The sequence below is a fragment of the Podarcis vaucheri genome (assembly GCF_965113315.1).
Source record: "Podarcis vaucheri genome assembly, chromosome: 8".
NCBI classification, from domain to species: domain Eukaryota; kingdom Metazoa; phylum Chordata; class Lepidosauria; order Squamata; family Lacertidae; genus Podarcis; species Podarcis vaucheri.
In genome coordinates, this window is record NC_138766.1 from 66095131 (window position 1) to 66112604 (window position 17474).

General features: G+C 45.4%; 1 protein-coding gene across 2 annotated transcripts in view; it reads left to right on the plus strand.

Annotated features, from left to right (window-relative positions):
- The window catches only part of WWP1 (WW domain containing E3 ubiquitin protein ligase 1), a 51172-nt gene that overhangs the window by 2465 nt on the left and 31233 nt on the right, over positions 1 to 17474 (plus strand). For both annotated transcript variants that reach the window (XM_082233776.1, XM_082233777.1), the window contains exon 2: positions 15757 to 15847. In XM_082233776.1, the coding sequence (XP_082089902.1) occupies positions 15778 to 15847 (70 nt within the window). In that variant the 5' untranslated portion in view covers positions 15757 to 15777. The remainder of the gene's footprint in view (positions 1 to 15756; positions 15848 to 17474) is intronic.

Sequence of the window (17474 nt, forward strand, 5' to 3'; positions counted from 1 at the left end):
TCTCCAAACCATATAATCAGAAAGAAGAGGTGAGGGAGAACATCAATCATTTTTTTCTCAAGTAAAATACTCCCCTTCCACTTGCTCAGGAGCTACATGGAAAGATCAGGAAAATGCTTCTTTAAACACCCAGGAAAATTAAGGAGCAAATAAAAAGGAAGCAACTCTGTTGGGATGAAAGAATAGAGTATTTGGGTCAGGGATTACATGTCTGGGTTCAGGACAGAAAATGCATGTGTGAATGACTTGTGCTAGAGAATGGGCATGAGGGGAGCACAATCTCCTTGGTTCTGGACCTCTCAGTGGCTTTTTATATCATTGACCATAGCTGTCTGTCTCAGATGTCACTTGAGGACACTGTTCCTTCATGGTGGTTACAATTCAGAAGATGGTGCTGTAGGACCTGTGTTCTACCTATTGTCCTTTGGCATTCTTCACGGTCCTTTTTTATTTCCCATACTTTTTAACATACATGAAACTACCAGTGAGGTCATGCAGCTCCATCTCTCTTTTCCACATTCTTATCCTAAGGAAACCCTGAACAGATACCTGGGGGCAGTGTTTGGGTAGATGAGGTTAAACAACAAGACAAAAGTGCTGTGAGTTGGGGAAAACTGCACATCTAGTTGGCATTGTATTCCCCCTAAGGGGCCAAGTGAACATTTTGGGAGTGCTCCTGGACTTGGTGCTATCTGTGGAGGCACATGTAACATTGGTGGCCCATGTGTTTTAACTAGTTTGAGCTGTTTTGTCTTATCCAGAGGAGGCAGATCTTGCCTCAGTGTCATTTGTGTTGGTTACATTCAGGTTGGATTACTTGAATGCACTCTGCATGGAGCTTCTCTTAAAGATGATACAGTAGTTTCAATTACTGCACCACGTATGTGGTAGCAAGAACACTTCTAGGAGTCAAGCGTTCTTATCTTATTACAGCGCCAGTTACACTACCTGCCTGTTCACTTCTGGGCCCAATTTAAGGTGATGGTGTTTAAAATAGTAAAGACTTTGGGTCTAGACTGTCAGAAGGACTGCCTACATTAATAAGTACCTGTTAGAAACCTGAGATTGACATCCGAGGACCTTCTCTGTGGTCCACTGATAAAAATGGTCAGGTTGTTGAGTACAAACCCCATATTTCTGAAATGCCGTCTCTGAGGGAATTCATATGGCTCCATTTCTGCTGATCTTCAGGGAAACCCTGGGTTGCTTTTTGTTTTTGTTGTAATTTGGTCAGCTTTTGGATGATTTTAGGATTTTATCTATTGCTGTTATTTCCGTGTTAATTGGTTTTACTGCTACTTTAAATTTTGGATTTTTAATGTATAGCATTGATTTGTTGGGAAAGTATACACACTAAAAGATAAAGTAGAAACATGCTGTAGCTGTCACAATGCCTTCTTCCACATAATGGAGTTCCTTTACATTTGGTCTCTTCATATCTGCTTTTTCTGTTAAAGCTAATCCCTAAAAATAAATGGTGGTGGCATGATTACTTTTGGATTATAACACTTTTGGGTTACAACACAAGGAACTGAAGACCAATGTTCTGCAATAGGGAACTGGATCTGAATCCTTATGTCTTCTAACCCTGCTCCCCAGGCCTAATTCAACGGGTGGATGGGGCTGTCCTCTGCCGATCACCTGACATCACAATGACATTGGGTGACATGACACTTTGAAGAGGCAGGTATGCTTCAAATGCCAGGTGTGCAGATGATTGATGGGGCTTTAAAACTCATTTTGGCACACCTGACATATAGGACATCATGTGACTTGGCAGGTAAGCATGGCTTAGCCAAAATGGCCCAGAGGTTTCTCTAGCCATGTTCTACAATGTGTGTAACTTATGTAATATTCCTTTTAGGCATGGTCTAGCCAAAGTTAAGCACCTAAGATTGCAGTATTATGCATACTTTGGAGTATTAAGCATAATTTGATTTACTTCCATAGCATGCATAGGAGCAGATTGTAAGTCACATTTATTTAAATAAAAGAGATTTAAGTATGCTCAGACCAGTGGGATTTGTAGCCCCTTTCTTCACTTGAGTATCAGCATAAACTTGGTGCTTAAGATGATCCTCTAAATAAAGTGGTTAAAGTGTTAATCTTTGAGTTTCTGTTTAAAAAATGAAAAAGAGCTGAGTGTGTACACAGGTTGGGGACAGTTAGAACAGGGCTAGGCAACCTCAGGCTCAGGCCAAACATTGCCTTCCAGACTTTTTGCAGGCCACAACCCCTCTCCCCACATCACACCTTTCACTGGTATTGCTTTACCATATTGCTTTATATTTGAGTGTTTTTGCCTTGCTGAAATGTGTCCTTTGCCTCTGATAATGATTCTTTCTTGCCTGGATAGAGAATAGAGAGGGGTATGTAAATGTGCATGGAAATAATCCTATCATACAAAGGTGAAATGTTCACTGCTCTTCTCACTTTTGCATGTGGCCCCCAGAAGCTTGCCCAGAAGGGAGTGAGGCCCTCTGCCTGGAAAAGGTACCATCCATCCCTGAGTTAGTGGTTAAGTTGAGTTCTCATGTTATTGCTGTTTAGGTGTAATGGGGCAGTGGAAACTGTGAGTAAGATAATGTGGTGTGTCCTGTGAGTTCATCTTATAGCATGGTGGATAAAAATCAATGTTTGATATACTTGGGTTTTAAAAGTCATTTATTAAGAATTTATGTTAAAATAAATTGCTTAAAACAAAACCTTGCAAGTTAAACTCCACTATTCTTAACTAGTAGCAGCTGGAGGAGTGGGACAGTTTAGCTTACCTGGCTTTTCAGTGTGGAGGTTGCTTCTGAGAACCAACAGGAGGGATGAGGCAGTGGGCAACGTGAAGGTGAGGCAAATTAACTCTGCTGCTGCACCCACATCATAGCCACCTTCCTGCTCCTTACTTTGTGTTAGGAAGTCAGGTAAGCAATGCCACTCCATTCCACCGCTTCTGCTCCTTAAATTTGAATTGGTTAGCTGTCTGATTCACATGTAATAATGGCTCTGTGGATGAGCCTCCAAAAGATCGCGTGAAGTATAGGGCTCACATGCTCCACCTTCCTTCTCCTGTGGTACGGCTAGGAGGAAGACTTCTGCTGTGTTCAGTTGTGCTTTCAATGGCTTAGTGTTGCATATAAAACAGGGTTCATGGCTTAAAACACACAAGGATAGTTAAACAAGTCAATTTCATAACTCATAATTAGCTTGAATTTAACTCATGAATTTATTTGGTTATGTTTGGTTATTCAAAAATTCTGGAGAGTAATCTTGGTTTTAAAAAAATCACAGGATAACAGATCATTGTGATCCAAAGAAAATATTACTAGCCTATCTAAGGTAATATGTTGAGAAAGATGATTTACATATACTGCTGACTGTGTTAGTAGCAAACGCCTTGGAATGGCTCAAAAAACAATTGTGATATTGCTTGGATGTAGTTCTGTACACACATACCTAGAGGGAAGGACCATTGAATTAAATTGGTATTACTTTGAGTAAACATGCATAGGATTGAGCTGAGGAGGGTCCTATTTGGAACTGATCCTCCATCCTGCGATGAAGCTGAGAAAGCTGATGAAAATTTAAGTGGACAAGACATAGCACCAGTGGGACATGGCTATCTCTGGCTGAATATAAACTGTATAATAAGGACAGGGAATGACATACTGGAGGTGGTGTCACTCTGGACATCAAAGAGGACATTAAGACTAGCAAGCTAGAAGTCCCTGAAGGGGCAGGCCCTTCCACAGGACTCTTGTGGTTGGTGATACTGGGTCACTTATTAATTTAGTACAAAACATACTATCACTGCCCTGATCAAAATGCTTCAGGATATCTTGAGATGAAGAATAAAATCAAGGAAGCATCCTAAGGATTCAGATGTTGTAGTGATGAGTGACATCAATTACCCATACATAGACTGGCTCTATATGTGTTCCAGTCATGACCAAGAGGTAAAATTTTTATATAGAGGCAGCCCCCTGTTTATGCAAATTCTAAATGTGCATAACAGCATATTTCGCCAAATCCAGAAATATCATAAAGACATTACTGAAACATCTCTAAAATGGTGAGCTGGAGCGGGGTGTTTGCAGACTTTTTCAGTGGGTTTCAGTTATACGTGATTTAACTGTTGTGCTTGGTGCACATAAACAGGGGGCTGCTTGTACACTAAATCACTCTGCCCTAGAACAGTTGGTCATGCAATTGATCAGAGTGGTTGTGACCCTGGATTTAACCTTGAATGGTGTCCAGGATCTAGTGTGAGATGTAAGTGTTGTCGAACCAATTGAGAGTGGTGACCATAGTGCTTTTTAATTAGATATACATGTACATGGCCAATTGCCAAGAAAAATATAACACAATCACATTTTACTTCAAAACAGGAAACTTCTCCAAAATGAAGGGATTGATAAAAAGGAAATTGAAAGCCAAAGATATTAAAATGCTTGGGAGTTGTTAAAAAACACAACAGTAGAAGTTCAACTGCTATATAAACATACTATAAGGGCCAAGAGGATAGTAGCGTGGTTAATGAGCAGAGTCAAAAGCCCTATTAGAGGCCAGAAGGCTTCCTTCAAAAATTTGAAGTCTTGTCCAAAAGACTTCAGAACATGAAGAAAACAAAGTGGAACACAATCCTTGGCAAAACAAATGCAATCAAGACAGTAAGATAAAGGTAAAGGGACCCCTGACCATCAGGTCCAGTCGTGACCGACTCGGGGGTTGTGGCGCTCATCTCGCTTTATTGGCTGAGAGAGCCGGTGTACAGCTTCCGGGTCATGTGGCCAGCATGACTAAGCCGCTTCTGGCGAACCAGAGCAGTGCACAGAAACGCCGTTTACCTTCCCGCTGGAGCGGTACCTGTTTATCTACTTGCACTTGGACGTGCTTTCAAACTTCTAGGTTGGCAGGAGCAGGGACCGATCAACGGGAGCTCACTCCATCGCAGGGATCCAAACCACCAACCTTCTGATTGGCAAGTCCTAGGCTCTCTGGTTTAACCCACAGCGCCACCCACGTCCCATAATCAAGACAGTAAGGGATGCTGAAAAAGAATTTGAGCAGCACATTGCTAAAAACCTGAAGACCAACAACAAAAAGCTATATAAATACTTTAGTAACTGAAGTATAGGGGAACTGTTGGGCCCTTGGATGACTAGGGAGTCAAATATGTACTAAAGAAGGATAAGGAGATTCTAGAGAAGCTGAATTACTTCTTTGCATCTGTCAGTGGAAGATAAAGGGTAGGTCCTAGTGCAGGGGTCTTCAAACTAAGGGCTACAGGCCGGATCCGGTCCACCAGCCTCCTAAACCTGGCCCGCCTGAGATGCATGAGTACTGGCAAGGAGAATGTCCAAAATATTACTGAAGGCATGACCGTGTTGATACTAAGCTTGGGCAGCGCTTTAGTGCCCTTGCGCATGCGGAAAGCGAGGAAAAGCCGTGAGGCAAAACAAGCACAGCGGGCAAAGGTGGAACTGAGCCTTTGCGGTGGGAGGAGGATAATATGGTGGCCTGGTTGTTTCTTTTGGCACGTGCGCACTACGGTGTTTGTGTATTCTAGCTGCGCGGTGCCAGCATTGTCAGCGGCTCTGGGGAAGGAGGGGAAGATGGCGTTGTCCTCGCTGGAGCAGAAACTGTCCTGCTTGGAGGCCAAGCTGAAGCAGAAGAACAGGGAAGTCCGGATGTGCATCGACCTCAACTTGGAGATCTGTCTGACCCAGGCTTGGCCTAGTAAGGGAGGCTTTGAGGGGAGAAACGGTGGCAGCGGCAGCAGGGGTGGCTCCATGGAAGGCCCCCCCCCTGCTCGGGTGACGGACACAGGCCTGCCTAGCACGAGATGCACCTGCCGGGTTCCCCCACCTGGAGGGAGGCATGTGCGTGCTTGGAGAGGCGGAAGTGAAGGCAGGGCTCCAGCTCCGCCCTGCCAGGCTGCTCCTGCTTTTCCTGGGGGCCGCCTCTGAAGCACCTAAAGTTTCTTCTCCACAGTGGAGCCGCTGGGGACTTGGCTACTATGGGGAGCCTTACCGCATGTGGCAAGGTGCCCTCGCCGTCCTCCGCCGGGCCGTGTGGCCAGCGGTGCCTTCTCCTCTCCAGAGCCCACGCGCCTTTGTCCAGCATGGTGGCCCGCCCACAGCTCCAGTCCCTGGCCACCGCCGCATAGGGCTGGCCACTCCTCTGGCTGCTTCTAGCTGCCGCTACTGCTGCTGCCTTGTTGTAGCCGTGGGGGACTGCCTTTGGGTCACTTTCTGTGGGGTGGGGGAAATAGAAGCCTTCTTTGTCGTCAGTTCTGGAGAGTTCGGGGTTTAATTTTATTATATTTCACAACTCTTTCTCACTCTACCAAGACTTTTCCAGGGGAGCTGTCACTTTTCTCTCTCTTCTCTCTGAGGTTTTGCTAAGAGCTTTCAGCCGGCAACTGGTGTCCTTGGACACCCCCGGGGCTTTACTTGCCACCTCCTCTCTCCCCGACCTCAAACTTGCATGTCAGCCTCCTGGAGCTCAGGAGGCGCTTGTATCACCAAAGAAAGAATTGGGGAATGGGGATTTGTGTACAGGAGAAAGATTTGTCCCCCGTTCTCTCTCATTCTTTCTCAAGTAGTTGCTTGTGTGAGGCTGGGGGCGTGTGGCGACGGTCATAGTGGGAGAGTTGGGGGGAAATCTTCAGTGAACAAATTGGCAAAAAGTGTACCCTTTTATTACAACCCCCAACACACACACACACACACACACACACACACACACACACACTTTAATTGTAATTGATTTGCAGGGAATCTGGGTTCCTGAGTTTTCCAAACCCACTTTTCAAAAGTGTCCTAGATTCCAGACATCTCATTCTTTCTTTAAACAACTTCAGTTTTGGCGCAGTTGAAAAGTTTATGTTGATTAAAATTGTTCTTCATTTTAAACATTGTATTGTTTTTCCTGTTTTTTGTGCACTACAAATAAAATCTGTGCAGTGTGCATAGGAATTCGTTCATATTTTTTTCAAACTATAGTCTGGCCCCCAGCAGTGTCTGAGGGACAGTGAACCGCCCCCCTGTTTAAAAAGTTTGAGGACCTCTGCCCTAGTGCCTGAACTAACTCTTACAGGGAGGGAGTATGACGAACTGAGGCTGATAGTGGTGATGAGAGATGACATTCTAGACAAAATAAAAAGTTGTGCAAATCATTTTAAGATGCATTTAAATGCAAATCATTTAAAGCAAGCAGAAATCTTTCACCCAACATGGAGCTCGAACCCACAACCCTGAGATTAAGAGGCTCATGCTCTACTGACTGAGCTATCCCAGGGGTTCATCTGACAACCAAGAACATAAGAACTTGCTGGCCCATCTACAGCAACCTGTTCTCTTTCAGAAACATTACTGCTTCCAACTGTGGAGTCAGAGTATCGTCATCATGGCGAGTAACCATTGATAGTCCTCTCCTCCATGAACTTGTCTTTTAAAACCATCACTGCCTCCTGTGGGAGTGAGTTCCATAGTTTAACCTTGCTCTACGTGAATAAGTAATTCCCTTTATCTGTTCTGTATCTTCCAACATTGAGCTTCATTGGATGTTCACAAATTCTAGTGAGAATTCACACATTATGAGTGAGGGAGAAAAAACTAATTTCTTTTCAATTTCTCCATGACATGCATAACTTAATGAACTTATATCATGTCACCTCTTACTCACCTTTTCCAAAAATAAAAAGTCCCAAATGCTTCAACCTTGCTTCATAGGGGAGTTGTTCCACTCCCTTGATCATTTTGGTTGGTGCTTTTCTTAACTTTCCTCATCTCTACAATATTCTTTTTAGGTGTTGTCAGGGGATGATTAGCTGCTTGTGCTTAAAATTGTGCCCCTTCAGAGTTTGTGCGGCCCCACAAACCTCTGTGTGTGACAGAGCTCCTCAGACATGTCTGCTCTAGTCACTAGTAGAGTCTGACAGTGGCTGCCTGCGGAAGCGCTTCCAGCAAAGAAGCTCCTTAACGGAAACGCGTCTCCTGGACTCATGACGTGGCAGCTTCCGGCGAAGCATGGGTCTCCCTGCAGTTGCTTCTGACACCTCCCCGCTATTTTCGCTGGACGTGTCTCTCACCCCTTTCTCTCCCCTGCTGTTTCCTGCCTGGGCTGCTGCGTCTCTCTCAGCATTACTGAGATCCTCCTCCAGAGACCCCTCGCTCCCCCTACTGGTCCCTGCTTTGGCTGCTGACTCTCTCCCAGTCTCTGGGAGCCCTACCAACTCCCTTTCCTCTGATGTCAGTTCCCTGACATCCACCTCCCCTCCAGGGCCCCCTTCTCCCCCGCCCCTACTCTCTCCTCTGGGCGGTGAGGAGCTGAAACCCCGAAAAGAATCCTCTTCATCTTCAGACGTCTCGAACATTTCCCTCCATCGGTCTTCGTTCCGGCTCGCTGAATCCTCCTCCACCTCGGAATCAGAGAACCCCTCCAACTCTTCTTCTTCGTCGGTGGTGGCGAAGTATTCCCTCCGGAACCTCGCCACTGGCTGGGGTTTACGAGGGAATCTCTGATGAAAAGTTTCTATCAAAACCTCGTCATCTACATCCTCTGCCCTGACCCAGGTGTTTTCCGACTCCGGCTCCCCTTCCCACATTACCAAATACTCTACTTGATCTCCCTTCCACCTGGAATCGAGAATCTCCGCTACATGGTAGCTGTGTTCTTTTTCCTCCATAGCTGGTCCCCTATTGACCCTCCCTTCTCTGTCCCCTTTATACGGTGACAGCAACGACCTGTGGAACACTGGGTGCAACCTCATGTGGTTCGGTAACCGGAGTCTGAAAGCCACTGGGTTGACCTGCTGCGTGACTTCAAATGGGCCCAGCCTTTTGGGTCTTAACTTCTTACAACCTCCTTTGAATGGTAACCCTTGGGTGGACAGCCACACCTGGTCCCCCACCCTAATGCTTTCCCCTTCCCTTCTGGTTTTGTCTGCCTGCCTCTTATATTCCTCCTTCGCCCTGTTTAAATTAAGTTGGAGCTGGCGATGGATCGCTTCCATTTCTTCAACGAACTGTTCTGCGGCTGGAACGCTCCAGTTCTCCCCTTCCCCCCCTGGGAAGGCTCGGGGATGACACCCGTGATTAGCCAAAAAGGGGCTCATCCCCGTGGACACGTTCTCTGCATTGTTGTAGGCAAATTCTGCCAACGCCAGCTTCTCCACCCAATCATTCTCTCTGTCATTCACATAACACCTCAAATATTGCTGGAGGACACCATTAGCTCTTTCCGCCTGCCCGTTGGTTTCTGGATGACGGGCAGTTGAGAAATTCACCTCTACATGCAATAAGCTCATGAGCTTCCTCCAGAACCTGGAAGTAAATTGTTCCCCTCGGTCAGAAACCACCCTCAAGGGGGCGCCATGCAGCCTAAACACATTTTCCACAAACAATTTAGCGGTTTCTTCCGCTGTGACCGCATGTGAGCAGGCTATAAAGTGGGCCATCTTGGTTAACAGGTCTACCACAACCATGATGGCTGTTTTCCCTTTGGACCTGGGCAGATCAGTCATGAAATCTATTGCCACTGCCTCCCATGGCCTTTCCGGCGTGGGTAGTGGTTCTAATAAACCTGCCGGTGCCCGCCTCTCCCCCTTGGCTCGTTGGCATTGGTCACACCCTCTCACATACTCCCGCACATCTTCCCTGACCTTGGGCCACCAGAATTCCCTGGTAACCAGCCACATGGTTTTGTGTTGCCCAAAATGCCCTGCTGTGGGGCTATCGTGCAGTTGCTTGAGTACCTTTTCCCTCAATTCCCCTTCAGGTATGTATAACGCTCCCTTGTAGTACAACGCCCCGTTTCTCTCCTCAAAACCCCCGGGTTTGTCTCCCTCCCTCCTGAGACCCCTGAGTTTGTCCTGGGCGTATTCATCCTGCACCGTTCCCTCTACCAGTTCCCTTTGCCCCACCAATGCCGCCCCACACACCCAGCGGTCCTCGGGAATGACATGGGTCTCTTCGGGTGCACCCTCTCCCTCCAAATATTCAGGTTTGCGTGAGAGAGCGTCCGCCCTAACGTTCTCTGGGCCTGGCATGTAACAAATCTCAAAGTTAAATTTGGAGAACTCCTGGGCCCATCTCAACTGCCGTTGGTTGAGCACTCGCGCAGTTCTCCAATACTCTAGATTCTTATGGTCCGTGCACACTTGCACCTTCTGTTGTGCACCAATTAGCAGGTGCCTCCATCTCCGGAAGGCCTCATGAATCGCAAGAAGTTCCCGGTCGTACACCGTGTAGTTCCTCTCAGATTTGTTCAGCTTTCGCGAAAAGAAGGCACACGGTCGCCACTCTGACCCCTCCTTCCCCGGCTGCAGAAGAAGCACCGCCCCTATGGCTCTGTCAGAAGCGTCTGTTTCGACCCTCAGCTTTTTTTGTAAATCCACATGTAGAAGTTGTTCATCAGAGGCGAAGGCCCTTTTCAGTTCCTCAAACGCTCGCTCCGCCTCCCCCGTCCAAACAAACTTCTTTTTACTGCTGAGACAGTCCGTGATGGGCGCCGTCAGGTGGGCGAAGTTTCGGATGAACTTACGATAAAAGTTTCCAAACCCTAGGAACCTCTGCACATCCTTCTTGGTCTTGGGTGTTTTCCATTCCAGCACCGCTTGAACCTTGCCGGGGTCCATGGCCAACCCCTTGTCTGACAAGCGGTACCCCAGGAATTCCACCTCCTTGGTATGAAACTGACACTTCTCCAGTTTCACCCACAGCCTGTTGGCTTGCAGCCTGCTCAACACTTCTCTGACGTCTCTCACATGTTGCTCCTCATTCTCCGAATACACCAACACGTCATCTAAGAAGGCCACGCAATTCTTGTAGAGCAAAGGCCCCAGTACGTGGTTCATGAAGGCTTGAAAACACGCGGAGCCTGTTTGTAATCCAAAAGGCATAACGAGGTATTCAAATGCCCCCAAAGGGGTGAACATGGTGGTCTTCCATTCATTCCCTTTCCTTATACGTATCAGGTTGTACGCCCCCCTTAGGTCCAGCTTTGTAAAAATCTTTCCTTTCCGCACCCTGGTCAAAATATCATCAATCCTGGGCATAGGAAAAGCCGCCGGCTCTATCACTGCATTTAACCGCCTAAAATCACATACAAGTCTCGGCTTGTCCGTGTTTTTTTTATCCACAAAAAACACTGGGCTACCCCCCGCTGCCTTGGACTCTCTGATGAAGCCTCTCTTCAGATTCTTGTCAATAAACGCTCGCAACTCCTGCATTTCCCTGTCTGACATGGCATACAACTTGCCTACAGGAAGCTGTGCTCCAGGGAGTAAATTGATCTGGCAATCAAAGGGCCTATGCGGGGGTAGTTGGTCAGCTTCCTTCTCGCTGAACACGTCGCTGAGATCAGCATACTGTGGTGGCACCTTCCCCTTCCCCATTACTTCAGTCCCTGCCAGGGTGGCTTGGGCCCCTGCTGACCCCTTTTCCCCCCTGCAGTGTTCTAAGCAATGTGCTGAACCGAAGGAAACCACTCTTTGATGCCAGCCCACCAGCGGATCATGTAGGGCTAGCCAGCTCATTCCCAAAATAATGGGAGCGCCTCCCAAGGTGGCCACATTAAACGCTATCAGTTCTGTGTGCCTTGCCACCCTCATTATCATTGGGACGGTCTGCAAGCTGACTCCTCCTCCCAACAGTTCCCTGCCATCGATCGTGGTCACCTGCAGGGGGTTGCTTAAAGGGATAGTCTGTATCTGATGTTCAGCAGCAAACTCCTTGCTCATAAAATTGCAGGAGCTGCCTGAGTCCAACAGCACCTTTATTTTTAGGGGGTGTCCATTTTGCAGCTCTAGCGACACTTCAATTACTAGAGCAGGTCGAGGAGCTTCTGGCACGGGCACTTTTACTGCTCTTTGGCCTGGCTGCAGTGCCCTGACGGTGGCAACCAGGCGTTGGCTTTTACCTGCTCCGTTTCTCCCTGCTCTCCCCCCTCAACTGCTCCCACCATCCCTTGCCATTCTTTCCTCTGGGGGCAGACTCTGGCAAAGTGGCCTGGCTGTTGGCAGAGATAGCATTTCCGGGCTCCCTTTCCTTCCTTCTTCGCCCCCTCACTGGGCTTTGAAACTGCGCGCGCGCGGGCTGTTCCGATTTCCATCGGCTCTGCCGGCGGGAAAGCTGGCTCAGGAATGTCTGGAATGCGTAACTCCTTCCAACGTTCCCCTCTCCCTTCCCGCCTCTCCAAGGCTCTTGCCTCCTGGCGCGCTCCAATGGTCAGCGCAGATTTGGTCAGCTGATCCATAGACACCGCCCTGGGGCTCCTGGACAGCTCGTCTTTCACAGCCGAAGAAAGACCTTCTTCAAATAGCATCTGAATGGGTGCTGCCGATAAATCCCACCCCAATCTGTGAATCAGCATGGTAAATTCAGTCCAGTACTCACGGACAGATCTGCTTCCCTGCTTGCAAGCCATTAGCTGTCTGCGCACCACCCCTTCCTCAATATCGCTGGAAAACATGATATCCATTGCACGAAAGAACTTCATAGTGTCCTTTAGGATATTGTTGTGCGTTGCCATCAGGGGTCGAACCCAGTCCCGCGCCCCCTTCTCAAGATGCCCAATTACGAAAGCAACTCGCGATTCCTCATCAGGGAACTCATCAAACTGCACATTCAGGGCATATTGCATCTCGGTCCTAAAGGCATGGTAATCCTTGGGGTCCCCCCCAAACTTCTGCACCAATCCTGGTACCTTTCTGGGGAACTGAGTGGTTCTCCCCTTTTTGTCAGCATCCTGAGCCCTTCTCTCCTCGAGCCTCGCCGTCTGCAGCGCAAGTTGGACCTCCAGAGCTTGATACCTTTCTTCCAAGCTTGGACCAGCTCCAACCCCTGCCTCTCCGGTTCCGGCTGGGTTGCTCATGATGCTTTCTCCTGCACAGGCAGCGTACAAAGACTGTCAGACTGCTGTCAGGGGATGATTAGCTGCTTGTGCTTAAAATTGTGCCCCTTCAGAGTTTGTGCGGCCCCACAAACCTCTGTGTGTGACAGAGCTCCTCAGACATGTCTGCTCTAGTCACTAGTAGAGTCTGACAGTGGCTGCCTGCGGAAGCGCTTCCAGCAAAGAAGCTCCTTAACGGAAACGCGTCTCCTGGACTCACGACGTGGCAGCTTCCGGCGAAGCATGGGTCTCCCTGCAGTTGCTTCTGACACCTCCCCGCTATTTTCGCTGGACGTGTCTCTCACCCCTTTCTCTCCCCTGCTGTTTCCTGCCTGGGCTGCTGCGTCTCTCTCAGCATTACTGAGATCCTCCTCCAGAGACCCCTCGCTCCCCCTACTGGTCCCTGCTTTGGCTGCTGACTCTCTCCCAGTCTCTGGGAGCCCTACCAACTCCCTTTCCTCTGATGTCAGTTCCCTGACAGGTGTGGAAGCCAAAACTGTATACAGTATTACAGATGCAGTTGCACCATAGATTTGTATAACTGCATTATGATATCAGCAGTTTTATTTTCAATTCCTTTCCTAATGATCCCTAGCATGGAATTTGACCTTTTCACTGCTTCTGCACACTGGGTCTACCTCTTCATCAAACTGTCTGCTGTGACCATAAGGTCTTGTTTCTGGTCCGTCATGACCTGTCAGACCTGGTCTGTCATGACCTCTCAGACCTGTCAGAGTATGTATGTGAAATTATGATTTTTTGCTCCAACATGCATGTGTTACATAAAGCATTAAACTTGCAATTCAGTCAGTTTGGAGAGGTATCTTTGAAGCTCTTCGCAATCTCTTTTTTGCTTTAATAACCCTGAACAATTTAGTATTATTAGAAAACTTGTCCACCTTACTACTCAGTCCTAACTCTACATCATCATCATCACCATCACTTTTGATACCTTTTTCATGATCAAACTGAACATCTTCCCCTTTTGCATTTATGAGTGCCAACTGTTTATTTTTCCTTGATTCACTGTGTTGCTCTATTATTTAGGTACCCATACATTTTAGGTAATCTTTAAACCATTAACTTACCATACTATTTACCTTTGTTTCTGTGTTTTGTAATTAAATTTAATTCTGTATTTATTTAAAACATTTCTTGCCCACTCTTCATTGCCAAAGCCTTTCTGTATAATTCTAGTAACTAGACATAAGTGCCCCAAACATTACTATTTGTCTGCTTTTAATTTCATTTAGGGACAGATGCATGTGGTTATAGAAAGATGGTAAATCCTCACTATTTTTAATTGGGATAGATTGTCAAGCATAGATTTAGTATAGTCTTTTTATAGAATATGGCCCAGCAACTGGAGAAGGTCAAGGGCAGAGAGCAGGCTAGTGAACAGTCTTGGGAAGCCAGCCACCAGGTGAATTTTGGAAAATATTGGAAGGGTGAAGTTGAAATAGGTCTGCTAAGCAACTGTGCTTAATTGCTCAGATATTCTAGTTAAAAACAAACAAACCCTAAGGCTGATTTGGATGGAGGGGTGGGGTGATTTCTGAAGTGGTTGGTTATAATTAGATAAACCAACTGCAATTGCAAATGGTTGGGATGGGGTAACTGCAGTTTCTTGTCTGGCCTGGCCCCACAGGTTTTGCTTTGTTTTAAAATTTCTTTGGTGGTAGACAGTGTAGAACTTTATAGGGCTCTCTAAAACCCATCATTCTTGATACTCAGTTATTAGAAAGATTTTGCTCTCATGGTTATCACCAAAAATTAGATGTTTGGGAAAGCTAGTTTCACAAAATCTTGTTTGTGTCTGTGGTGATATATTTATAAAGGATCTGCATGAAATTTTCTTTCAGAAATGGGGAAGACTTTGTGCAGAATGTATACATGTTACAATGTAGATGTAGATATTTATACTTGGCCACATTTTGGAGCATCTCTTCTGATAAACATGTGAACTGGCCATTTGTTTAATCATACCAGTTATATCACTGCTGTGTTTATACAGCATTGTGCTGTGGCATTTAGCACATCCTTGTACTAATTTCTTTTTTTTTGGGGGGGGGGTACAGTTGTTCCTTAGTCTTCTCATATTCTGTTATGTGTGTTTTCTGCAGTCCTCAACATACCAAAATTACCTGAATTGAACATAGTACAGTGGTACCTCGCAAGACGAATGCCTCGCAAGACGAAAAACTCGCAAGACAAAAGAGTTTTTCGTTTTTTGAGTTGCTTCGCAAGACGAATTTCCCTATGGGCTTGCTTCGCAAGACGAAAACGTCTTGCAAGTTTGTTTCCTTTTTCTTAAAACTGTTAATACCCAGGGAAACCATGCTTCGCAAAACGAAAAAATCGCAAGACGAAAAAACTCGCAGAACGAATTAATTTCGTCTTGCGAGGCACCACTGTATCTAGAATCAAAAGTACTATGTGTAGAACCTAAGGGGCACTACAGGCCTGCTGAAAACTGTTCCTGATAGTTTTATGTAGTGTGGGGTTGTGCAAGTGTTTGGCTCTTGTGTCAGTTTTCAGTATTAGACTGTCAGATGCTCCTGGAAAATTCAGAAGCATGGCATGGGGGATATAGGAGGAACTCTTGAAAATGTGGTGAGATTTACTGTAAAACAAGGGTATATATTTGTATTAATAATTTGTGACATGGATATATGTGGGCAGGTGAGTTGATACACTTTTTGACAATTTGTAAATTTTTGGACAGATTTGAAAGACTGACTAAATTTAAAGTAAAATGTTGCATTTTATTTACAAAGAGTCTAGTATATATTAAAGTGGTCAGTGCCACTGAAACTGGTGGCTGGTGCATGTAGTCAAAGATTTCTTTCTTTCTTTCTTTTTTAATAGGCTGAAGTTGTAGCCTCTGACATGGCTGCAGCCTCTCCAAGATCTGGAAGCAGTAATAACTATCATGGAAGACTGCAAATGCAAGTAACTAGTAAGTAAAAATTTGCAAATCATAAACCTGATCCTTTAAATGCCCTCTTGTTAGCACAAACTTGTAATTTGCCATTATTCACCTTTGGTGAGCAGAAATTGCTTCAAGGTGACCAGTCAGTGCTGATCCAGTCCTTCTAGTTTTCTCTGTCTCTTTAAATGGAAGGTATAATTTGTGTATGCACAGTGAAGTGTATTGCCATAGTTTTTCTTTGTGTCTCTGTTCCTCTCCCACTGAGAGGGATGGGTCAAAAAAATTGTATGGCTCCCTTTAGTGGTTCTGTTGTGTTATACATACAGATTTTCAGTCTTGTAATCCTAAACAAGGATGTTGGTTTTTTCCATTAATGGTCTTCTTGGTTCTAAGAACAGACTTCCTTGTTACACTTATGGTGTACAGTGGAGTGCTAACAGTACAGTGGAGTGCTCCCGTTCAGATTTCTTGCCATTCCATTTCTCTATCCTTTCTAGTTTTGTGTCTCATCCCAACCCCCAAATGATCAGCCAGCATTACATGTCCACTGAGCCTGCTTAGTCCTGTTTTTGTGGGCTGCTCCCTTTATTTTTTGCACTTCTGCAAGCCTTCAGGTTCTTCCAAGTCTGCTGATGCCTCCCTCTTGTTTGTGGATGGTGTCATTTTGACTACTAGGAAGTGGCACACATTGAATAGGGTTAACCATTAGTATACATTTGATTGTTTAGCCACTGATTACAACGAACATATAGAACTATAAATCACAAACTTATTATACATTTGGAAAACCTAACAGACACAAGCAAAGTCCTTTTATATTAATTACCTGTGTGGTCTAAAATAATTAAAAATTATCTTTCTTAGAAAGGACAGAATTGATTCCGTAAAAGTTTGATGAGTGTGCATTGCAGAAATGGTAGATGGAGCAATCTTTGTTTTTTTGTCAATCCATTTATGTTCTGGCTTATGGACACTGCTATTTTCCACTGAGCATGCTAGTTTTGAATTTTCAGTAAAATGGATCCCAACTGTTTCCCTCTTGCAGTACTATAGAGAGAGCTTGTCTGTAAATTGTGGGGTGGATTGCCACTGCCATAAACACAAATATCTTGTGTGTAGGAGTGAAGCAATTTTTTATCCAGTACTGTTGTCTGTTTATATTGAAATCATAAAATTACAGCAATAGTACAATGTTTAATAGCTGGCTATTAGCTATACCCGTTACTGCTGAAGAAACTGCAGATATCTCATGAGTCTTACAATCTTCCTGGGAAACCAGGAAAGTATAGCTTGTTTGGATGGTTCAGTGGTCATCCTTTAAACCTGAGGTTACTGGAAGATAGATCTCTTAATTAATGTAAGTGTAATAAGTGAACTCTGTATTACTTTTGTATATTACTTTGAGAGCTTATTTAGCTGAAAAATGGCAAATATTTGTATAGCATTTTAGAATAATCAGAGAACTTCACATATATTATCTCAATAGACACAAATGCTTTAAGTTATCTTTTCGAGCCTCAAATTCAATAAGTAATTCTTGCAAAGCAAAAATTAGTACTTTAAAACTCTGAAACAGTAACAGTCTGAGATGTCATTTTACCTGGCAATGTCAGCCTACATTTATTTAGCTCTTTGGTCTCCTGAGAAGCCAAGA